Source organism: Oncorhynchus masou, chromosome 27 (assembly GCF_036934945.1).
Source record: "Oncorhynchus masou masou isolate Uvic2021 chromosome 27, UVic_Omas_1.1, whole genome shotgun sequence".
Classification (NCBI taxonomy): Eukaryota; Metazoa; Chordata; class Actinopteri; order Salmoniformes; family Salmonidae; genus Oncorhynchus; species Oncorhynchus masou.
This window is the reverse complement of record NC_088238.1, coordinates 40,055,349-40,079,630: the sequence shown is the minus strand read 5'-3', so window position 1 is coordinate 40,079,630 and position 24,282 is coordinate 40,055,349. Positions and strand designations below refer to the sequence as shown.

The 24,282-nt window shown below is 42.5% G+C and overlaps 2 protein-coding genes across 5 annotated transcripts in view; one reads left to right on the top strand and one right to left on the bottom strand.

The window, feature by feature from the left end:
- acox3 (acyl-CoA oxidase 3, pristanoyl) overlaps nt 1–9,541 on the bottom strand; it is a 32,788-nt gene extending 23,247 nt beyond the window's left edge. The window contains exons 1-13 of one of the 4 annotated variants that reach the window (XM_064940197.1): nt 9,308–9,541; nt 8,660–8,822; nt 8,253–8,486; nt 7,511–7,585; nt 7,077–7,166; nt 6,674–6,817; nt 6,410–6,498; nt 5,898–5,994; nt 2,867–3,049; nt 2,150–2,272; nt 1,911–2,031; nt 1,516–1,638; nt 1,097–1,210 (exon numbers count right to left, since the gene is read on the bottom strand). In XM_064940197.1, the coding sequence (XP_064796269.1) occupies nt 1,097–1,210; nt 1,516–1,638; nt 1,911–2,031; nt 2,150–2,272; nt 2,867–3,049; nt 5,898–5,994; nt 6,410–6,498; nt 6,674–6,817; nt 7,077–7,166; nt 7,511–7,585; nt 8,253–8,486; nt 8,660–8,822; nt 9,308–9,402 (1,651 nt within the window). In that variant the 5' untranslated portion in view covers nt 9,403–9,541. Of the gene's footprint in view, nt 1–1,096; nt 1,211–1,515; nt 1,639–1,910; nt 2,032–2,149; nt 2,273–2,866; nt 3,050–5,897; nt 5,995–6,409; nt 6,499–6,673; nt 6,818–7,076; nt 7,167–7,510; nt 7,586–8,252; nt 8,487–8,659; nt 8,844–9,166; nt 9,252–9,307 lie in introns of those variants that run through there. The other 3 variants (XM_064940198.1, XM_064940200.1, XM_064940201.1) reach the window with 3 other exon arrangements.
- Nucleotides 9,542–9,571: 30 nt separating this feature from the next.
- Nucleotides 9,572–23,967, top strand: LOC135516135 (sentrin-specific protease 3-like). Its single transcript, XM_064940202.1, has 11 exons — nt 9,572–9,779; nt 10,572–11,312; nt 11,609–11,767; nt 12,416–12,527; nt 13,417–13,564; nt 18,369–18,416; nt 20,192–20,269; nt 20,524–20,661; nt 22,357–22,440; nt 22,565–22,615; nt 22,900–23,967. Exons 2-11 carry the CDS (start codon nt 10,610–10,612, stop codon nt 23,008–23,010), a joined length of 1,632 nt encoding a protein of 543 aa, XP_064796274.1. The 5' UTR covers nt 9,572–9,779; nt 10,572–10,609; the 3' UTR covers nt 23,011–23,967.
- The last annotated feature ends 315 nt before the right edge of the window (nt 23,968–24,282 follow it).

Sequence of the window (24,282 nt, the reverse complement as noted above, 5' to 3'; positions counted from 1 at the left end):
TTGTGATATTGTTTAAAACTGTGTTGCAATGTATATCCTTTAGTATGTTTAGTTCATTGAAAATGTAGGTTTCTATTGTTAATTAATTAGGGTTAATTGTTCTGAGGGGAGGGGCTAGCCCTACAAAAGGAGCCTCTCTTTCAGTCATGGAGAGGCAGTTTGGATTGAGCTGTGGATGGGGCAGCATTGTTTTTAAGCTGTCCCATAAGGTAGACGTTGATGGCAGTACTGTTGTTTTTTGTTCCGGAATCACTTGTAAATAAACACCTTTGCACAGAAGAACTTTTGCGGTTCCGCCATCTTTTTATTTTGATAGAGGTTAGGTTATCCAGTTTAGCCTTCTGGCCTACTCTACGTGACAGCCCGCCTTTATTTTCCCCCTTTCTCGTTCCAATTCAGCCAATTAGCTGGCAGAGTAGACCTCGGTCGCTTGTAGACCAGCGGCACCCTCTGTGGTATATGTGAATAAATGGACCAGATGTTTTGCAGATGTTTGTGTATATATGTATATGTGTGCCATATAAGGAAAGAGGCTTTAACCAAGGTTCACATTATCTGTTCCCCCTCTTAGATTGAGGCTGTCTGGACGGCTTTCACCTCTGAAGGGCATTCATTCAGTCACACAGCAGCATGCAAAACACAGCTGAAGCCGGTGTGTGTGTGCACGTATCTGTGTTTGATTCAACACGTTCTATTTGCGTTGGTTTAGATTGCTTTTTTGAATTTAGATAATTTTGTTCCAGCCCTCTATAATTAAAGCTATGGTTGAGCTATATTACAATAGAAAAGATGGGGATTTTGTGATGGCTTCAAACAGGCAATACCAGGGGCAGCTTGCCCTGGCGGGGGAATGGGGGTCCTTCAGAGGGTCAGTATGGCTTCGCTTGCCTTCTACCAGATGTGACAACTGGAAAGTGGGTGTTATCTCTGGCATCATGACAAATAGCTTTCCAGTACAGAGCTTTCCAGTAGTATAACAACACTGGGCATCTTACATAATTGACTGGCCATGGGCAATTTCTGCACGGAGCAGAGTAGTGACTAGAGAGAGTTGTGTGTGTGTTGTAGCTGTAGAGACAAGTGTGTGTGTTGTTACCTGCAGAGTCCATGCACTCCTCCACCGACGTTGCCGTGAACCTGGTCTCCAGAATGCTGTCAAAGTCTTCCAGGAAGTTGACAGACTCTAGTGGAGACTCAATCCTCACTCCATCTACAACGAACAAATAATAGTTTAAAAGACATTTATAAGCAGCTTATGGCGACACAATCCTTACTCCATCTACAAAAACAGCAACAAAACAAGCACATAAAACAGTGAGACAAACAGTTAACATTACAATCTCATGCGTAAAATCGAAATATTTCAATGGCACACAAATAATGTGCCCAGTGTCTTTAGGATTTTACAGTTCAGAGGAAACTGATATGTAATGATATACAAAGCAGTTCCATAATGGTTTATAAAGCATTTAGAAGCAGACCATGAAACAAAGTGTTCCTGGTGTTAATACTAACCTTGTTGTTTGGCGTGTAGTTGGCTGAGGAGGTAGTTGCTGGTCTGCTGCAGGAGCACGTTGTTGTCTCCCTCATATGTACAGTTAGGGTCGTTGTCATCCCTGATGCTCCCCAGACGATTCACTACAAGGGAGTCAACATCCAGCATCATTATTAGGAGACAGATTTGATGTGGATTAGGGTTAGGGTTGTGGTTGAGGCAAGTGTTGAATTGGGATGTGGACATGAAGTTAAGGTTAGGGTTTAGGCTGGGGTTAGGGTTGAACTAGGATGTGGACATGAAGTTAGGGTTAGGGTTGAGGCTGGGTTTAGGGTTGAACTAGGATGTGGACATGAAGATAGGGTTAGGGTTGGAGCTAGGGTTTTATTATTATATTATTATGTGTGAGACTTACTGGCCAGGTATCCGTGTCCTCCGCAGGCCTCACGGCACTCTTGGATACCCCTCTGAGCCGTCCAGGACCCCAGGGGCTTACTGGAGCAGGAGATGGCATGGATCTCTCTGCCCAGCTCCGCCTAGTTAAAACACATACCGCACAGAACTAACTATGGGTGTTTGTGTCTTTTTCGCTCTCCCCATTTCTTCTTTTGTCTCTCTCGCCATCTCGGTCCCCCCCCTCCTTCCCTTCCTTACCTGTCTGTCACTATTGTCCTTCATCATCATACCGATCTGGAACTCCACAAAGTTCCCGAAGATGGATTTAGAGAAGTAGTCCAGAGCGTACACGGCCGCCAGGTAAGGGATCAGACGCCATTGCTGCAACCAGACAAAGGGATACCGAGTCAGTTGCACAATTGAATACATTCAAGCCGAAATGTGCCTTCCGCATTCAACCCAACACATCTGAATAAGAGAGGTGTGGAGTGCTGCCTTAATCAACGTCATTGGCGCCCAGGGAGCAGTTATTGTTGGGTGTTAATTGCTTTGCTCAAGAACGGCAGATTTTTCCACCTTGTTGACTGGAGGATTCGAACCAGCGACCTTTCCGTTACTGGCCCAATGCTCTTAACCACAAGGCTAACTGCCTAAAACAGGGTACCTTTAAAAAACTAAATAACTTTAGATTTTCGGATTTATTAAGAAAGCTAAACGCATGTATTTTTAGTTGTTGAGTAAATCTTTCTAAAAAAAGTTATTTCTGGATATTTAGGCAAATTAGCTGACTAACTCATTGATCCTGCTTTGTAGCATACCCCACTGGGGTCCACAGAAAACGTATTTAACCTTCAATGGAATGATTATTAGGGACACATATCCTCAGGAATGTCTCTGGAAAAATGGGGGGAAACTCCTGGCGTATACCTATGTCCACTAACCTAACCAACTGAAAGGTCCATAACTGTACATTACCTGGAGCTGGTACTCTATGACAGGAATCTCCTGGTCGTCTTTAGGTCCAAACTGGTGTCGGGTGGCAGAAAAACGGATAGCTACAGTCATGGCTAGCTTCAGGTTGACCACAGCCATTCTGGAGATGGAGACTCTGCCCCCCGACAGAGCACCCAGGGAAGCCCCGAAACGCTTGTTAGGGTCCTGGGGGCCAGAGAGAGGAGGGAGGGAGGGATTAACGTTGAGTTTTAGAAAATTAACATTCAGTTTTTCTATAGTTTCATAGTTTATTTCTGGGAGCCCTTAAATAAACTTTGAAAAATAGGGCTTATGCAAGAGTGTAAAACTCAAAGTAAGTATTCACTTAAAATCTGATTCAAGAGGGAAATCCCACTCAAAGACTAAATTAAATGATTAACTCCCCTTACATTTTTCATGTGTACAGAAGCATTTTCCAACCCTTCCCTCACCCTTTCTTTCTCACGCCTTCCTTTCAGCTCATAATTACCAATTAAACCAGCAGTAAAAAGGTACCAATATTGACCAGCATGCAGGGCCTTGCTGGGGATCCAATCCTAACTCCTGTATTATGTAAATGCTTATTCTACACTACTGAGCCGTTTACTTTAAGTTTGTATTCTTATCTTTTATTATGTGTTATTGTTGTTGCATTGTCGAGAAGGAACATGCAAGTAAGCATTCCGTTGAACAATGTGAACCATGCGTATCCCATAGACATGACTAATAAAACTGGAAACTTCAACGAACCACAGAACAATTAAGGCCTACCTCCTCCCCCAGTCATTATTTGTTTCCTCAGACCAAGTTGTGTCGACAGAAGCCTCCTCAGACCAAGTTGTGTCCTCAGAAGCCTCCTCAGACCAAGTTGTGTCCTCAGAAGCCTCCTCAGACCAAGTTGTGTCCTCAGAAGCCTCCTCAGACCAAAAGCCTCCTCAGACCAAGTTCCCATCATTCAAGAGAACCCAGAGAGCCCTGGCATTTTCTTTTGACATGTTTGTCTAACCCATCCATGTTTGTGTGTGTGCGTTCACATGTGTTGCGTCAAACCCATCCATGTTTGTTTGGAACAAAAACAGATTAAAGAGTCTTACTGTGAGATCAGGCGTGGCTGTGTGAAGACTACGAACCAGAATGTTTGTATATACGTTTTAATTTGACATCCCATCACTGTCACGACTGAGTAGAGTCTAGCCAAGTTATTTAGAAGGTTGGAGTTGGAATCCGGACTAGAACTTTACAACGCCAAACTATTTTTCTCTGAGCCAGAGAAGAACAGAATATATACAGTGCCTTGCGAAAGTATTTGGCCCCCTTGGCCTTTGCGACCTTTTGCCACATTTCAGGCTTCAATCATAAAGATATAAAACTGTATTTTTTTGTGAAGAATCAACAACAAGTGGGACACAATCATGAAGTGGAACGACATTTATTGGATATTTCAAACTTTTTTAACAAATCAAAAACTGAAAAATTGGGCGTGCAAAATTATTCAGCCCCTTTAAGTTAATACTTTGTAGCACCACCTTAAAGCTGCGATTACAGCTGTAAGTCGCTTGGGGTATGTCTCTATCAGTTTTGCACATCGAGAGACTGAAATGTTTTCCCATTCCTCCTTGCAAAACAGCTCGAGCTCAGTGAGGTTGGATGGAGAGCATTTGAGAACAGCAGTTTTCAGTTCTTTCCACAGATTCTCGATTGGATTCAGGTCTGGACTTTGACTTGGCCATTAACACCTGGATATGTTTATTTTTGAACCATTCCATTGTAGATTTTGCTTTATGTTTTGGATCATTGTCTTGTTGGAAGACAAATCTCCATCCCAGTCTCAGGTCTTTTGCAGACTCCATCAGGTTTTCTTCCAGAATGGTCCTGTATTTGGCTCCATCCATCTTCCCATCAATTTTAACCATCTTCCCCGTCCCTGCTGAAGAAAAGCAGGCCCAAACCATGATGCTGCCACCACCATGTTTGACAGTGGGGATGGTGTGTTCAGGTTGATGAGCTGTGTTGCTTTTACGCCAAACATAACGTTTTGCATTGTTGCCAAAAAGTTCAATTTTGATTTCATCTGACCAGAGCACCTTCTTCCACATGTTTGGTGTGTCTCCCAGGTGGCTTGTGGCAAACTTTAAATGACACTTTTTACGGATATCTTTAAGAAATGGCTTTCTTCTTGCCACTCTTCCATAAAGGCCAGATTTGTGCAATATATGACTGATTGTTGTCCTATGGACAGAGTGTCCCACCTCAGCTGTAGATCTCTGCAGTTCATCCAGAGTGATCATGGGCCTCTTGGCTGCATCTCTGATCAGTCTTCTCCTTGTATGAGCTGAAAGTTTAGAGGGACGGCCAGGTCTTGGTAGATTTGCAGTGGTCTGATACTCCTTCCATTTCAATATTACCGCTTGCACAGTGCTCCTTGGGATGTTTAAAGCTTGGGAAATCTTTTTGTATCCAAATCCAGCTTTAAACTTCTTCACAACAGTATCTCGGACCTGCCTGGTGTTACTTGTTCTTCATGATGCTCTCTGCGCTTTTAACGGACCTCTGAGACTATCACAGTGCAGGTGCATTTATACGGAGACTTGATTACACACAGGTGGATTGTATTTATCATCATTAGTCATTTAGGTCAACATTGGATCATTCAGAGATCCTCACTGAACTTCTGGAGAGAGTTTGCTGCACTGAAAGTAAAGGGGCTGAATAATTTTGCACGCCCAATTTTTCAGTTTTTGATTTGTTAAAAAGGTTTGAAATATCCAATAAATGTCATTCCACTTCATGATTGTGTCCCACTTTCTTGTTGATTCTTCACAAAAAAATACAGTTTTATATCTTTATGTTTGAAGCCTGAAATGAGGCAAAAGGTCGCAAAGTTCAAGGGGGCCGAATACTTTCGCAAGGCACTGTATATTTGATCATAGTCGTACTCGTAGTTTGTTGTAAAAATGTGATTTCTACTTCCTTCCTTATATATTTTTTCCCAGAGAGGAACAAAAGCTATTCATGCGTGTGTGTGTTTCCTCACCTTAAAAGGTGTGACGTAGTGTCCTTCAGGGGTGACATCACCGGTCTTATTCAGCATATTCTCCCGAGGGATTCGGACATTGTGAAACACCGCAAACCTGGTACGGGAAACAAAAGGCTCAGACTTTTGTGCAGGTCTATCTTAGGAATACATTTCAAATCATAGTTAGTGCGGTGATGTATACAGTACAGCCCAGTTCTAAGCACTGGTACTGTAGAAATCCTGCACACCCTGGAAGAGAATATTAAAACATTCAGTAAAAAGAACATTCTCATGGTTGAATAGTCTGTTCCACAGGACATTGTGGAAGCTCTAGGGTAATTTAAAGTAGGATTCAACTGCCCTCTGGTGGTCTTGCGAAGTGTCACCACCAAAGTTCACAATGAATATTACTCTCTCTTTGGTAATATTATTACTGGTGCTCATTTTGACTGAATGCCATAGAATGCAGTGGTGTGATGAGGAGAAATGCATTGTTTAATTCGCAATAAAACATATGGTATTGAACTTACCCATTGTCCAGTCCGTTCTGGCCGAGCTTCTTGCCCATATCTCCAACAATTACTCCTGGCATTGCCAGCAGAGTCTTGGGATCTCTGACCTGTCAAACATTCTTTTAGGTTACAATATCACAGTTTCACCAGCAAAGATAGTAGAAGCATGTTTTAGTTTTAAAATGTAAGATTTGTTTTTGGAAAATCATAAAGGATTGCTAACTCTGAGGACACAAAGTAGTACATGTATGCAAAAGGTTCATTTAAATAAGCTCACTGTACCTGAACTATGAAGGAGTGCAGGCCGTGACAGGCTCCGTCGGGGGTGTAGAGCTGGGCGAACACCACAGCGTGTGTAGCCGTCTTCCCCAGGTTCCCCACCCAGAACTTGGCAGCCTCAAAATCAGGGGAATGGATCACAAACTCCTGAAAGAGAGAGTTCACTTGAGTATAGTGTATTCTTAGTACAGACTAACGATCATAAAATATATATATATATATATTGTTTTTTTGATCGTGTTTACATACACAGCTAAAAGCTGAATTGCAAGATACAAACAAAAGGCATCAAAATAAAAAAGGAGACTGACACATTCAAAATCTACAGATGAAATAATTAAATATTCCGTATAGAATACGGTTCTAATGGAGTCAGAGGCCTTGCGGTGAACTGTGCCCCACCCACCTGTGTGCTGGGATCATACTTGGCTGTGGTCCTCATAGCTCTGGTATTGCTGCCATGGCTCAGCTCTGTCAATGCAAAGCATCCAAACGTCTGTGGACAGTCAAACAACAACAGGTGCAGCATAGGACATTGTATTTCAAAAGCTTTGTGTGACTGGGATACATTTTTTTTAAATAGAGAAATTGTCTGTTGTATAATTAAAAAATGCTATTAAATAACCATTTGTGTAAGAAGTAGTATTTTAGTTACAGCATTCTAGTGAGAGTCTATGCATAGCTAGCAGCATAGAGGTCAAAGAGCTTATTTACATAACACACTGAAAGGCTGCCACTATAAAGAACAATGAAATCACTTTTAAGATGTGTTTACATTGAATCCAATACATTTGAAAGGGAGATATCAATTCATGTGAATGCTGATGATTGTTTGTTTACCATCATGTCCTCTGTATCCTGCACAAACTGGCTGTGTCTCTGGGATCCGGAGTTGGCCACAGTCGCACCAAACATCTGAAACAGAGCATGAATGTGATTATACTGTAACCTTTCATATCATTACTCTTGAGAAGATACATGCATAATGTCATACTTTACAGAGGTTCAACAACATGCATATGACTAAAGGTCAAGGCTTAGAGGCAATAGATAGACTTGTATGGGAGGTCATCAAAGTGAGTGGGTTAACTCACTTTCACAGTCCCCAAATCCAGTACAAATTCAGTATGATATTATACAGAGCCACTAATGCATGGAACTCCACTCCATATTGCTCAAATGAACAGCAAACCTGTTTGTTTTTTTAAAACAGGTAAAGCAACACCTCACGGCGCAACGTCTCTCCCCTATTTGACCTAGATAGTTTGTGTGTATTGATATGTAGGCTACGTGTGCCTTAAAAAAAATTATGTAGTTCTGTCCTTGAGCTGTTCTTGACATAATACAGAACATTAATAGACATGTTTTATGTTTTGTGTGGACCCCAGGAAGAGTAGCTGCTGCTTTTGCAGCAGCTAATGGGGGATCCTAATAAAACACCAAAACTTAGGGTCATAACTACTGACAACCCTCACCCCTTTGTTGAGGGAGAACTTAACCCCCAGTGACCAGTTGTACATGTCCAGACAGTTCTTGAGCACTATCTATCTAACTCTCTCTCCATCCATCCATCTAAACTCACCCCTTTGTTGAGGAAGTACTTGGCGCCCAATGACCAATCGTACATGCCCAGACAGTCATTGAGCACTACTGTCCTCCACGGGTTCGCCATGATGTCATCACGTGTCAAGAAGTCATACCGGAACAGCTGTTTACACCGTCTGAAAGTGACCTCACGCATCCTCTCCGTTGACATGTCCTCGCCGGACTGTCGGGCGAAGATAGGGTCATTCTCCAACATCCGGAACACGTGTTGCTGTGGAATTGTGGGAGAAAATATTATAAAGTGACTTGTGTAAGATATTCCTCTAAGAATAGGTCTAACAGTCGGTTTCCTTTGTCAGATTTTCTTTACATAGCCCAGAGCTTTCTATTTGCAAATAGAAGGCTCTGACATGGCCTACTCTTAATGCTCATTACAAAGCCTACCTTAAATGCTAGCATGTCCTCTCCCTCAAGGAACATGACCATCTCTTTCCAGTTGAAGGATGCTTTCTTCCTGTAGATGTCCAGAGGTCCACTAGGGAAGTCAGGCAGACCCATCTCCATCTTGTCACTCCGGTCGTACTTAGCCTTGGTGTAGCTGTGGACACTCAATATATTATGTAAGGCACTTTAATAAAAAGAACAAGATGCTTAGCTAGCTGGATAACATTATTAAGAACCTGCAGAGAGAGAGAACGCAATGGCAGTGGAGGACACGTGTTGTGTAGTTCAAAAGTCCCTTCCAGACAATCAGCTATGTAGAGCAAGGGTCAATTTCTGACAAAACCATGCATGACATCACGTAGACTTGCTCTACCAGCAAATAGCTGTCACCCTCATAATATTAATTGTCACAATCCCCTAGACGACATCAACGTGCCATTTTGTTGACACCAACAGGCAAATAAACAAAAAACTTTCATAATAGAACACAGCTCACTGAGAACTCACCGCGTGTCATAATTTCACGGCTTCCACTGCGTATAATGTCTATTTTCTATTATGCAGCACATCCATAGCTTATATAACACATTTTTTCTAACCTCATGAGAAGCAAAATCTTAGAAAATGCCGAAAATGTGCTACTCTTACCTGCACCTTACCCTGCACCGCTTAAGATAGGTCATAAATGACGCGATGCAGTGCGACGGGTTTCGTGTGTTGTCAGTCGAGAGGGTTTTTAGCATAAATTCGCTTTGCCTCACTGTTTCTTCCTTTGCATCTCTTATAGACTATCAAACATTTATTTCAATAGTTGTATTTGAATGTGAAATGAAAATAATTTAAAATTAAATTTAAAAATAAACAAATAAATATGTATTTACTGCCATCCCTTTCTGTTAAAAGCGATGTTATTTTCTTGAAACCGGAAGTCCGGAAAGGGATCAATGTTAGCTGTGGGGGGAGTGGTGGTGACGATTGCTTTACTACACCAGTGTCTGCTTCATTGAATGAGGTTTAACAGAAAAGTCGCGTCTGTTTTTCTCCCAAAAATCATTTAAAACACTACGCAAACGTTTAACTGTATATAAGAAACACATTTGCACCAAACTGCAGTTTAACGGTGAGTGCGGGGTTGCATTTTACTTGAGACAAAAAAACGATAGGCGACCGGCAGTTTATGTTGCTATTGAGCTAATGTTAGCTTGCGAAGTAGCTAGCTCGCTATATCCTTGCTAAGTAGCTAGCATCGTTTTTCGCTTAATTGGTTACTAATGCATTGATTATACAATGTGCATACGAAACAACATGCCAAACTGTAAAATAGTTTTGACAGTGAAACTTCGCTCCTGTCGAAGCAAGCGAAACATGTTTCATCGCTATCCCATTAACGTTAGCTAGTTGTCAGCTGCTAACGTTAGCTGCAAACGACAGCTATCAACTGCATAGTTAACTAGCAACCTTGCCAGCGCCTGTGAGCAACATTGAATACATTATAACATATAATTCACTTTTCTGCATCGTGAATAATTATCTTTTGTTTCCAGTTCACAGGTTTCATATATAAAGTGCATCCTGCTAGCTCGCAGCAGAATGTTACAATTAAATGACTACCACAATTAATGGCGTTCGCAAGGCACAGGAAGTAGCGTGCATTGATGCATTTATGTTGAAATTTAGAAGCGTTGAGTTGCTTACAATAATTGGGCTAACCGGAAAGTAATGTACTAGTTTAATGCCCTAATGAGTTGCAGAAACCAACGTGGTTACAGTCATGCTTGCAGAATTCTATGCACTTGCTTTGCATGTTGTATATTTGCTTATTATTGTAGTGTCCCTACCTACTGAAAAAAAAACATTGGAGGTGCATCATGTGACATTTGTCTCTAATTTCTCCACCTTACTCGTTCCCCAGGCGACGAGCTGGCGCAGGTCGTGGGGTGCCCGTGGACCATGAGGGACAGTGGTAGCAGCCTAGCACAGAACCATTGGCAGGGGCAGCTGGACCTAGCTGTGGGCCAGGAGGACAGTGGGGATGGAGGTGGTGGTATAGCAATCTCCGGGGGTCACCTGGAGATGGACCCCACCTCAACCCTCCAGATTCCCAGCCCCATGCCCCTAAAGCTGGGCCAGAAAGAAAGGGTGTCCTGGGAGGCTGAGGAGATGGAGGGGGAAAACGATGAGGAAGATTTTGAAGATGAGGGCTGGGATGATGAGGTGGAAGGACAGATTGCTGAGGAGGAAGGAGAGGAGGCTGAGGTTGTATGGGAGGTCCCACACATGGTCCCCACCACATCCCTACAAGAGCAGAATCATCACCAGCTGCAATCACCACTGGATGACCATGACAACAACCAGGCCGAACCTGAAGCCAGGGACTTTCCCAGTGTCCCTATCCAGTCCAGGCTCAACGGGCTCCGGCAGCGCAGGCTGAGGCGCTGGAGGAAGCTCCACTCTCATGAAGGTCTACGGCTCCGTCTCACCCAGCATTGGAAGACCTGGCGTCACCGGGCACAGTGGGTGGGCACCCTGGGGCACAGGAGGGTGAGAAGTTGGCGTCGGTATAGTTTGTATTCCAACCGCCAGAGGACGGGAGTGGACCCGGGTCTGAGCAGCCCACTGTCAGATGACGAGCGGCTCGGTGGGTCTGAAAGAGGTGAGATGATCCCATGGAAGGTGTATCTGACAAACTGAAGACTCGGTGTTCTAAAGGGCTGTTGATATGATCAAAACAACTGAGAGGGTACACTCAAGTCCCTATTTTTTTGCTGGAAAACATAATTCTTATGTAATATACCCACTGTTGGTAAAATTGGAACGCTTGTGTTGGCACTGGGCTAATATGCTTCAATAACTGACTATGCATCTCAAAAGGTATCAAATTTTTTTTTAATAAACTTTACTATAATTATCTCACAATATTCACTTACTAGACCTTTGTCGTCCCTGCAGACAACCGGTTGAATGGTTACTCAGGAGACTACCAGTCCAGTCAGATGGGTGGTCGGGTGGAGTGTGGAAGAAGGGAACCAGAGGCCTCATCATACTCCATCGTCAGAGAGAAACCTGTGGAGGTCACTCTCACTGAGGAACACATGAGCTGTGTGCATGGTAAACTGAAACATACAATTTTGCTTCGGAAAAATACCTTTTCTAGTTTACATTATGTAATTAAGTAACTCAGGGATTTCCTGCTATTGAAATAATTGGGCAGGGGGCCTCCCGAGTGGTGTAAGGCAGTGCTAGAGGCGTCACTACAGACCTGGGTTTGATCTCGGGCTGTCACAACCGTCCGTGATCGGGAGACTCATAGGGCGGCTCACAATTGGCCCAAGGTTGTTAGAGTAGGGTTTGGCCGGGGGGGGGCTTTACATGGCTCATCGTGCTTTAGCGACTCCTTGTTCCGGGTGCCTTCGCCTCCCGAGCCCGTTGGGAAGTTGCAGCGATGCGACAACATTGAAATTGTATAGAATTGAACTCAATGGGTCTAATGATGAACTTAGCCTTAAGATGCTTTTGGGAAACGGGGCCCAGTTCAAGTAAGAAATTAAGCTTGTTCTTTTCTCAAATCATTGTGATGGGGTATGAAGTAGTTGAGGTAATATGTACATGTTGGTATGGTTTAGCTTTACACATCTGCGACCAACAGGATATGAATATAGGACCGACCTTGTCTGCTCAAGGTCACAGAATCTTCTACAGTCAGTGTGATTCCATATTACTCTCCCAACATTCTGTATTGTTTTCCCGTTGTCTCAGGGATCCTAGATGACTCCCTCCAGAAGTACGGCAGTCTGATCCCCATCCACGCTGACGACGTGGTGGAGAAATTAAAAGACATCTTCAATGACAACTTCTCACAGCCTCACAGGTCTGAGACGTGTACACACACACATAGTATACACGTTCACACACAGGCAGATGTGCGAAGACGCACAGACATGCAAAGCAATACATGCTCAGGTGCACATTCTCACACAATGCCCACACATACAGTACAAACACAGATTAATCATAATGTCTTGTAGGGAGCAACACCAACACAGCCTAATATTTATACAATCTGATATCCCTGATGTCTGCCTAATGTGAGGTTCCTTTTAAATGTTGGCCATAAAAAGCCTGGTGCTCTTTGCCAAGGCCAGGTGGAATGTAAACCAAGTCCATCTGTCCTGGAGAGTAGTTCCTTCTAGCTTCTATGCAGCACTCTAATTTCAGAGATAGAATTAGAATCATTCTAATTCTATGATTTTTAGACCGCCAAATGAGTTGTTTTTAACACTCCCAACACAATCTGCCGGAGTGAATTGGAACAGGGGGAATGGAAACCACCCACATGATGCAACCACTCACATGTTATTAGTATCTCCCAGGTTCTGAGTATGTTCATGGAAATTAGTCTTTGTGTTATGACAAGACACAAATGTTACAAATTGAAGATCGTGATGTAAACCATCTGTGATGGAACCCCCTGTTCATCACCAGGGCTTGGGAACTAAAGGGAAGAAAACTGAATGAAACTGGTACGGACAAGTTGGACTCTCCAATAAGAAACGCTTGTTTTCGCTATGTTGTGCACTAATGAATATGACCCGGCTGTTGCCCCGTGTAAAGTTTTAACGAGAAACAAATATTTATGGTTCAAGTAATCCTTGACTAATAGTTCCATCTGATATTTCCCAAAAATACAAGGTGGTATAATGCAGAAAAGCTTTTGTAAAAGTTCCATAAAGCTCATCTCATGTTTCTATTTCCAACAGGAAAGTAGTGGTCCAACACCTAATCCAGTCCTACCAGAGGTCGTCCGGCACGGCCATGGTGCGAGGGTTCCGTGTCAACTACAAGCGTCATGTCCTCACCATGGATGACTTAAGCACGTTGTATGGACAGAATTGGCTCAATGACCAAGTGGGTGGGACCATTTACTAACACTTTTGTAGTTTGTCAAATGAACGTCTATGTAAGCGTGTATTTTTTTTTATGGGCTTGTGATGTTACAATTGTACATCTTTATATACCATGTCAGCCTTGTTTTTAACTCCATTCATATGACTCCCCTCACTCATAGGCGCAGTGTATTCTAGAAATTACCTAAATATTGTTTAATCAGCACTCTCAGTGAGCGATGAACTCTAGTGGCACCAACTGATAAACAAACCTGAAAGTGTTTTTTTTTTATATACACTAAGTTGACTGTGCCTTTAAACTGCTTGGAAAATTCCAGAAAATAATGTCATGGCTTTAGAAGCTTCTGATAAGCTAATTGACATCATTTGAGTCAATTGGAGGTGTACCTGTGGATGTATTTCAAGGCCTACCTTCAAACTCGATGCCTCTTTGCTTGACATCCATGGGAAAATCAAAAGAAATCAGCTAAGACTTCAGAAAATAAGTTGTGGAACTCCACAAGTCTGGTTCATCCTTGGGAGCAATTTCCAAACTCCTGAAGCTACCATATTTATCTGTACAAACAATAGTATGCAAGTATAAACACCATGGGACCAGGCAGCCGTCATACCGCTCAAGAAGGAGACATATTCTGTCTCCTAGAGATGAACGTACTTTGGTGCGAAAAGTGCAAATCAATCCCAGAACAGCAACAAAGGACCTTGTGAAGATGCTGGAGGAAACGGGTACAAAAGTATTTATATCCACAGTAGAATGAGTCCTATATAGACATAACGTCAAATGCTGCTCAGCCACTGCTCCAAAACCGCCATAAAAAGCCAGACTACAGTTTGAAACTGGACATGGACTGTGTGTGTGTAAGTATGTGGGTGCGGCAGGTAGCCTAGTGGTTAGAGCGTTGGACTAGTAACCAAAAGGATGCAAGATCGAATCCCCAAACTGACCAGGTAAAATTCTGTCGTTCTGCCCCTGAACAAGGCACTGTTCCTAGGCTGTCATTGAAGATAAGAATTTGTTCTTAACTGACTTGCCTGGTTAAATAAAGGTAAAATAATTCAACAATGAATGTTCTGACTTGAAAATGGCTGTCTCGCAATGATCAACAACCAACTTGACAGAGCTTTGAGAATTTAAAGAATAATTGGCAAATATCTATAAATAAAAAATACTATTCTTCCACTTTGACATCACTTTTATGTAGATTACAAAAAGTTAAATCCATTTGAATCCCAGTTTGTAGCAACAAACGGTTGAGGTATAATTACTTTCTGAAGGCACTGTAAAATGCCTGTGCCAAAGCCTGCCACCTATCCTCCAATGAAGGTGTTTCTATATGTGCCTAGATGTCCTTTTTATCTACTGTACTTTGTTTTCTGTTTATGCATGCATGCACGTTTATAGATGTAATGTATTATAGATGACGCCGAAGGAAATGTTTGACCATTTTGTAATCTGTATTATGTATAGTCAGTTATTGTATTATTGTGGAGCCACACTAATACATTTTTCACACACTGTAAGGCCACATACATGCTCGGGTCTTGGACTCTAACTTGATATTTGCTCATGTAAAATGGTGGCGGAGAAGAAGGCAGAGGTTTTATGTGCCCCATCCGATTGTTTTTGCATTTGCTTTGTTTGTAACTTATTTCTTTAGTTACTTTGTACATAATGTTGCCGCTACTGTCTCTTATGACCGAAAATAACTTCTGGACATCAGGAATGCGATTACTCACCACGGGCGTGCATAATCCTTTTTTTCCTTTTAAAGAGTCTGACGAGCCCGACGTGAACGATATACTGCTTTCTCGGGAATAGGCCCAGATTTGCGTGTAGTGGAGGCAGAGATAAAGGGGCCGGAAGGCGGGCTGCCTTCTGAGAATTTGTGGGTGATTGAATAAACCACCAATTCCTTCCATTCTGCTAGCAAACGTCCAATCTTTGGACAATAAAATAGATGATATACGCTGAAGATTAAACTAACGGGATGTTCAAAACTGTAATATTATGCTTCACGGAGTCATGGCTGAACGACGACACTCAACATACAGGTGGCTGGTTATACGTTGCAGCGTCGTCTGGTAAGACAAGGCAGCGAACTAACAGCTAGTGCACGATATCTAAGGAAGTCTCAAGCTATTGCTCGCCTGAGGTAGAGTATCCCATAAGTTTTAGACCACACCATCTACCTAAAGAGTTCTAATCTGTGTTTTTCATAGCTGTTTACATACCACAGTCAGAGGCTGGCACTAAGACAGCATTGAATGAGATCTATTACGCCATAAGAAAACGCTTGCGCAGAGTTGGCACTCCAAGTAGCCAGGGACTTTAATGCAGGGAAACTTAAATACGTTTTACCAAATTTCTACCAGCATTTTAAATGTGCAACCAGAGGGGGAAAAAAACTCTGGACCACCTTTACTCCACACACAGAGATGCATACAAAGCTTGCCCTCCATTTGGAAAATCTGACCATAATTCTATCCTCCTGATTCTTACTTACAAGCAAAAATGAAAGCAACTGCTCGGCCTCAGACCGAAGGGCACTATAGAGGGTAGTATGAATGGCCCAGTACATCACTGGGGCCAAGCTTCCTGCCATCCAGGTCCTCTATACCAGGCGGTGTCAGAGGAAGGCCCTAAAAATGGTCAAGGACTCCAGCCACCCAAGTCATAGACTGTTCTCTCTGCTACCGCACTGCAAGCGGTACCGGAGCGCCTTGTCTAGGTCCAAGAGGCTTCTAAACAGCTTCTACCACCAAGCCATAAGACTGCTGAATACCTAATCAAATGGCTACCCAGACTATTTGCATTGCCCCCTCTGCCTTTTTTACACTGCTATCTGTTATCATCTATGCATAGTCACTTTAATAACTCTACCTCCATGTACATTTTACTTCAACTAACCGGTACCACCCTGTACAATCGTGGGCAAAAGTTTTGAGAATGACACAAATATGAATTTCCACAAAGTCTGCTGCCTCAGTGTCTTTAGATATTTTTGTCAATGTTACTATGGAATACTGAAGTATAATTACAAGCATGTCATAAGTGTCAAAGTTACACGAAGTTGACGCGAAGAGTCAATATTTGCCTTGTTGACCCTTCTTTTTCAAGACCTTTGCAATCCGCCCTGGCATGCTGTCAATTAACTTCTGGGCCACATCCTGACTATGGCAGCCCATTCTTGCATAATCAATGCTTGGAGCTTATCAGAATTTGTGTGTTTTTGTTTGTCCACCTGCCTCTTGAGGATTGACCACAAGTTCTCAATGGGATTAAGGTCTGGGGAGTTTCCTGGCCATGGACCCAAAATATCGATGTTTTGTTCCCCAAGCCCCTTATCATTTTTGCCTTATGGCAAGTTGCCACATTATCCTTCAATAGGCATTGTTCGTCAAACTGTTCCTGGATTGTTGGGAGAAGTTGCTCTCAGAGGATGTGTTTGTACCATTCTTTATTCGTGGCTGTGTTCTTTGGCAAAATTGTGAGTGAGCCCACACCCTTGGCTGAGAAGCAACCCCATGCATTAATGGTCTCGGGATGCTTTACTGTTGGCATGACACAGGACTGATGGTAGCGCTCACCTTGTCTTCTCCGGACAAGCTTTTTTCCTGATGTCCCAAACAATCGAAAAGGGAATTCATCAGAGAAAGCCTTTACCCCAGTCCTCAGCAGTCTAATCACTGTACCTTCTGCAGAATATCAGTCTGTCCCTGATGGTTTTCCTGGAGAGAAGTGGCTTCTTTTCTGCCCTTCTTGACACCAGGCCATCCTCCAAAAGTATTCGCCTCACTGTGCGTGCAGATCCACTCACACCTGCCTGCTGCCATTCCTGAGCAAGCTCTGTACTGGTGGTGCCCCGATCCAGCAGCTGAATCAACTTTAGGAGATGGTCCTGGCGCTTGCTGGACTTTCTTGGGCGCCCTGAAGCCGCCTTCACAACAATTGAACCGCTCTCCTTGAAGTTCTTGATGATCTGATAAATGGTTGATTTAGGTGCAATCTTACTGGCAGCAATATCCTTGCCTGTGAAGCACTTTTTGTGCAAAGCAATGATGACTGCACATATTTCCTTGCAGGAAACCATGGTTGACAGAGGAAGAACAATGATTCCAAGCACCACCCTTCTTTTGAAGCTTCCAGTCTGTTATTCGAACTCAATCAGCATGACAGAGTGATCTCCAGCCTTGTCCTCGTCAACACTCACACCTGTGTTAACGAGAGAATCACTGAAATGTCAGCTGGTCCTTTTTGTGGCAGGGCTGAAATGCAGTGGAAATGTTTTTGGGGGGATTCAGTTGATTTGCATGGCAAAGAGAGACTTTGCAATTAATTGCTATTCATCTGATCACTCTTCATAACATTCTGGAGTATATGCAAATTGCCATCATACAAACTGAGGCAGCAGACTTTGAAAATGTATATTTGTGTCATTCTCAACTTTTAGCCACGACTGTATATAGTCTCGCTAATGTTATTTTACTGCTGCTCTAATTACTTTTATTTCTTATTCTGATCTGTATTTTTTTTCAACTGCATTGTTGATTCGGGGCTCATAAGTAAGCGTTTCACTGTAAGGTCTACACCTGTTGTATTCGGCGCATGTGACTAAGATTTGATTTGTAACCAGAATTTCTGCATACATTTAGCATTTTCTGCATTGAAATATTGCATGACTTATGCAACATTGTATTTGTGGGTATGTCTAGTTAAGATTGAGCCCTGTATGCAAATATCTGTTACTTTTGAACAGATTAAAAGCAGGGCATTGTGCATTGTTTATTCAATGTCTCTTCTTTAGGTCATGAACATGTATGGTGACCTTGTGATGGACTCGGTGTCTGAGAAGGTAGGAATAATTTTAAATGTATAATACAACATACTTCCACGATATACTACTTCAACAAAATCCATAATATTTGTCCTGAATACAGTAGTGGCAAGAAAAAGTATGAACCCTTTGGAATTACCTGTGTTTCTGCAGAAATTTCTCATATAACTTGATCTGATCTTCATCTAAGTCACAACAATAGACAGTCTACTTAACATAATTGTTTGTGTTATTAGTTTTTCATGTCTTTATTGAACACCGTGTAAACATTCAAAAAAAAGTATGTGAACCCTTAGATTTAATAACTTTTTCACCCTTTTTGGCAGCAGTAACCTCAACCAAATGTTTTCTGTAGTTGCCGATCAGACCTGCACAATGGTCATGAGGAATTTTGGACCATTCCTTTGAACAAAACTGTTCCAGTTCAGCAATTGTCTTGGGATGTCTGTTGAGAACTGCCCTCTTGAGGTCATGCCACAGCATCTCAATCGGGTTGAGGTCAGACTCTGACTGGGCCACTCCAGAAGGCATATTTTCTTCTGTTGAAGCCATTCTGTTGTACATTTACATTACATTTAAGTCATTTAGCAGCCGCTCTTATCCAGAGCGACTTACAAATCGGTTGTAGATTTACTTCTGTGTTTTGGGTCGTTGTCCTTTTGCATCACCCAACTTCTGTTGAGCTTCAATTGGCAGATAGCCTAACATTCCCCTGCAAAATGTCTTGATAAACTTGGGAATTTGTTTTTCTGTCGATGATAGCAAGCTGTCCAGGCCCTGAGGCAGCAAAGCAGCCCCAATTCATGACGCTCCCTCCACCATGCTTTATAGTTGGGATGGGGTTTTGATGTTGGTGTGCTATGTTTTTTTTCTCCACACACAGTGTTGTGTGTTCCTTCCAAACAACTCAACTGTAGTTTCATCTGTCCACAGAATATTTTGCCAGTAGCACTGTGGAACATCCAGGTGCTCTTTTACAGACTTCAGACGTGCAGCAATGTTTTTTTTTTGACAGCAGTGGCTTCTTCCGTGGTGTCCTCCCATGAAAACCATTCTTGTTTTTAATGTTTTACGTATCGTAGACTCGTCAGAGATGTTGGCATGTTCCAGATATTTCTGTAAGTCTTTAGCTGACACTTGGATTCTACTTAACCTCATTGAGCATTCTGCGCTGTTGCAGTCATCTTTGCAGGACGGCCACTCCTAGTGAGAGTAGCAACAGTGCTGAACTTTCTCAATTTATTTACCATTTGCCTTAACCTTGATGTTCATCAATTCACAGTTTGAGATACTTTTGTAACCCTTTACAGCTTTATGCAAGTCAACAAGTGGTAATCTTAGGTCTTCTGAGATCTTTTGATCAAAACATGATTCACATCTGGCAATGCTTCTTGTGAATAGCAAACTCAAATTGTGTGAGTTTTTTTTTTTATAGGGCAGGGCAGCTCAAACCAACATCTCCAATCTCGTCTCATTGATTGAACTCCAGGTTAGCTGACTCCTGGCTCCAATTAGCTTTTGGTGAAGTCATTAGCCTAGGGTTTCACATACCTTTTCTAACCTACACTGTGAATGTTTTAAATTATGTATTCAATATGCAAATATTCAATTTGTATGTTGTTAGTTTAAGCACACTGTGTTTGTCTATTGTTGTGACTAAGATGATCAAATGTTATGACCAATTTATGTGTAATTCCAGATAATTCCAAAGGGTTCACATACTTTTTCTTACCACTGTATATTCAGTGAAGGAGAATATCTGTGGCATCTGTCTTTTTTTCCTTCTCTCTCAGGTTCACTTCTTCAACAGTTTCTTCTACGACAAGTTGAGGACGAAAGGCTACGATGGAGTCAAACGATGGACAAAGAATGTAAGCAACCATAAAGATATTTATCTAATAGTTTTTTGTTGTTGCGTTGTCCTCAATATACCCGCTTTGCATTATCCTTTCTCAATCAAGCAATCATGTTTATTTGCATTCTAACTAAATATGCAACAAATTGTGAACAAATTGACATTTGTGCACCTGTCACGAATACAATGAGGGGGGGAAATCTGTTACGCATAGAGACCCGGGCCTTAAACCACCAACGCCTGAACATGTTCCTACCTCTTCCCTCCCAGGTGGACATCTTCAAGAAGGATCTCCTCCTGATCCCTATCCACCTGGAGGTCCACTGGTCCCTGGTCAGCGTAGACATCCCCCGTAGGGCAATCACCTACTTCGACTCCCAACGCACTCTCAACCGACGCTGCCCAAAGGTGAGACGGCCATCTTTCAAATGCATATTTAACCTTAATTTAACCCGGTAGTCCAGTTACGGTCAGAACACCTCTTTCCCAAGTGAGACCTGACCATGGGTCACAGAGAAATTTTGCTTGCTAAAATCTGAGTGAACGTTCTGTTTTATGCCATACCTTTTTTCTTCTCTGACATGGAACCTCTGTAAAAAAAAAAGAAAAAAAAAGAAACGTCCCTTTCTCAGGACCCTGTCTTTCAAAGATAATTTGTAAAAATCTAAATAACTTGACAGCTCTTCATTGTAAAGGGTTTAAACACGGTTTCCCATGCTTGTTCAATGAACTATAAACGGTTAATGAACATGCACCTGTGGAACGGTGGTTAAGACACTAACAGCTTACAGACCGTAGGCAATTATGGTCACAGTTATGAGAACTTAGGACACTAAAGAGGCCTTTCTACTGAAAAAAACAAAAGATAGATGCCCAGGGTCCCTGCGCATCTGCGTGAATGTGCCTTAGGCATGCTGCAAGGAGGCATGAGGACTACAGATGTGGCCAGGGCAATAAATTGCGATGTCCGTACTGTGAGACACCTAAGACAGCGAGACAGGATGGACAGCTGATCGTCGTCGCAGTGGCAGACCACGTGTAACAACACCTGCGCAAGATCAGTACATCCAAACATCACACCTGCGGGACAGGTACAGGATGGCAACTACACCAGGAATGCACAATCCCTCCATCAGTGCTCAGACTGTCCGCAATAGGCTGAGAGAGGCTGGACTGAGGGCTTGTAGGCCTGTTGTAAGGCAGGTCCTCACTAGACATCACCGGCAAGAACGTCGCCTATGTGCACAAACACACCGTCGCTGGACCAGACAGGACTGGCAAAAAGTGCTCTTCACTGACGTTGCAGTTTTGTCTCACCGGGGGTGATGGTCTGATTCGCATTTATCGTCAACGGAATGAGCGTTACATCGAGGCCTGTACTCTGGAGCGCGATCGATTTGGAGGTGGAGGGTCCGTCATGGTGTGGGGCGGTGTGTCACAGCATCATTGGACTGAGCATGACAATGCCACCACGCACATAACGAGCAATATGGTTGATTTCCTGCAAGACAGGAATGTCAGTGTTCTGCCATGGCCGGCGAAGAGCCCGGATCTCAATCCCATTGAGCACATCTGGGACCTGTTTGATCAGGGAGAGAGGGCCCCCCCCCCACACACACACACAGAAATGTTCGGGAAATTGCAGGTGCCTTGGTGGAAGAGTTGGGTAACATCTCACAGCAAGAACTGGCACATCTGCTGCTGTCCATAAGGAGGAGATGCACTGCAGTACTTAATGCAGCTGGTGGCCACACCAGATACTGACTGTTACTTTAATTTTGACCCCCCCCCCTTTTGTTCAGGGACATGCTATTCCATTTCTGTTAGTCACATGTCTGTGGAACTTGTTCAGTGTGTCTCGGTTGTTGAATCTTGTTATATTCATACAAGTATTTACACATGTTAAGTTTGCTGAAAATAAATGCAATTGACAGTGAGGATGTTTATTTTTTTGCTGAGTTTATTTAGGATGTTGTGGCATCTTGATTTCTATTTGTTACAGCACCTGATTTGTTTCACCTTGCTCAGAGTGGTCTGTTTGGGTGTTTATTTGGTCGTCTTTGAAATTAAGAGAAATTCGCTCTTTGTTTTCCACCTCCTCAGCATATTGCAAAGTATCTGCAGGCGGAGGCTGTCAAGAAAGACCAGAGAGATTTCCTTACAGGGTGGAAAGGCTATTTCAAAATGGTGAGTCGGTTCGTCTTCAGTTCTGATTCGTAGTGTAACAACAATTGTTTTACATGAATTAACAACCGATGTTTGTTTGACATTGGTGATGGTATTTTCTGAGTGCATTTACTGTTTGTTTCAGAATGTGGGCCGTCAGAACAATGACAGTGACTGTGGGGCGTTTGTTCTTCAGGTAGGTCCAAGTCCTGATTTAGAATCAGAGCCATGGTCCATAGCTTTTCTTGTACTACACACTTGTGTGCTGAATTCTAAATCAAGCCAAGTCCCTACTCCTAAGACCTTGTCACTCGTTTAGATTTAGGATTGGATAGCTTTAATATTGTAACTGCTTAACATTGCCCTCTGAATGGGGATGTAGGGCAATTTGGTGCTAGAGGGCCTGGATGTTGCTTTCGGGGCCTTTGTGTCCAACACTAGGGGTAAGCATGATTTCTAACCTGTTGGTGTTCCTTCCAGTACTGCAAGACTCTAGCCCTGGGTCAGCCGTTCAGCTTCGGCCAGCAGGACATGCCCAAACTGAGGAGACTCATGTACAAAGAACTCTGTCACTGCAAGCTCTCGCTGTGACACCACGCCCTTTGAGGATTTTTAACAATGAAGTGGGGGATTCTGAGGAAGCTAGGGATGGTTATAATGACCTATTCTAAACTAGCTAGTGACTGAAAGGAAACAACTTTTCAAAGGAAACATTTTTTTCCTCTTGACGACATTGATATCCAGAGACTTTACAACTACAAGTGGACCTTTTTATCTTTTCGACCCCGTTATCTGTCCCCTCTTATTTTTTTCCCCTTCTCCCATGACCCTAGTTTTTATTTAATTTTGATGTTTGTTACCTTGTGATTGACAGAGGCCAAGTCTTCGATTATATCCCAAAAGGCACACTATTTCCATATGTTGTGCACTACATTTGATCATGGGCCCTGGACAAATGCAGTACACTATATAGGTAATAGGGTTCTATTTCGGATGCAAACCAAGTCTACTATACTCTGGTGGTGAAATGGACTTATCACCTTACTGGTGCAGGAACCCCCCCAAATGGACAAGAGAGAATAACAACCAATCTTCACTTATGTTCTGTTTAAAAAAATCTTTGTCAGTAAAAAACATGTTGCTATGCTTATTGTACATGGTGTTTTTTGGAGGGCAGTGATGTTTTTTATTTTGATTTAAAATAAAAACAAAATCTTACTATGTCCTGTTGGAGTCATTGGTTGGACCATGTTGGCTATAAACAACCGTGATTCCCAAATGGCATTCTATGCCCTTTTATAGTACACTACTTTGACCATAAAGTTCTGGTCAAAAATAGTGCACTATATAAGGAATGGGGTGACATTTGGCATGCATTTATGGTATTACATTTTCCCCTCTAACTAAAAGAGACATTGTTGATGGGTATGTTTTGTTTTTATATTGTTTTTTGAGCAGACGTTTGATGGAACATAATTGATTGTTTTTATACCTTTTTTTAAAAAGCATTTTATGGTTGATCAGAATAAACAAGTACATGGCAAGGAACAGAAATGAAAGTTGAATTTCTTTCATGCTTTGTATAATGTATTTATTAGCTAGTGTGAATAGAGAAAGAGGATGGTTTCTCTAGTACTGTGGTGTGGCATCTAGATGTTCTGGGTTGTGTGCGGGTTTGTTTGTCTGGGTGATCCTATCTAAAAAGACAAAGCTATTCATGCATACCTAAATGACACTAAATATATTTCAAGATTTTGCTGGAGCAATGTAATAGCAGCAAAAGCTTTTAGTGGCCAAGTGCTAGCTTCTAGTAGTTACACATGGATGTGGAAGGTAGATTGCTCATACTGACATCTATAGTTC

Coding starts and splice junctions, on each gene's coding strand:
- LOC135516135 (XM_064940202.1), top strand. CDS start 10,610: ATGAGGGACAGTGGTAGCAGCCTAGCACAGAACCATTGGCAGGGGCAG. Junction 13,565..18,368: donor AGAATTGGCTCAATGACCAA/GTGGGTGGGACC, acceptor TCTCTTCTTTAG/GTCATGAACATGTATGGTGA. Junction 22,441..22,564: donor GGAAAGGCTATTTCAAAATG/GTGAGTCGGTTC, acceptor TGTTTGTTTCAG/AATGTGGGCCGTCAGAACAA.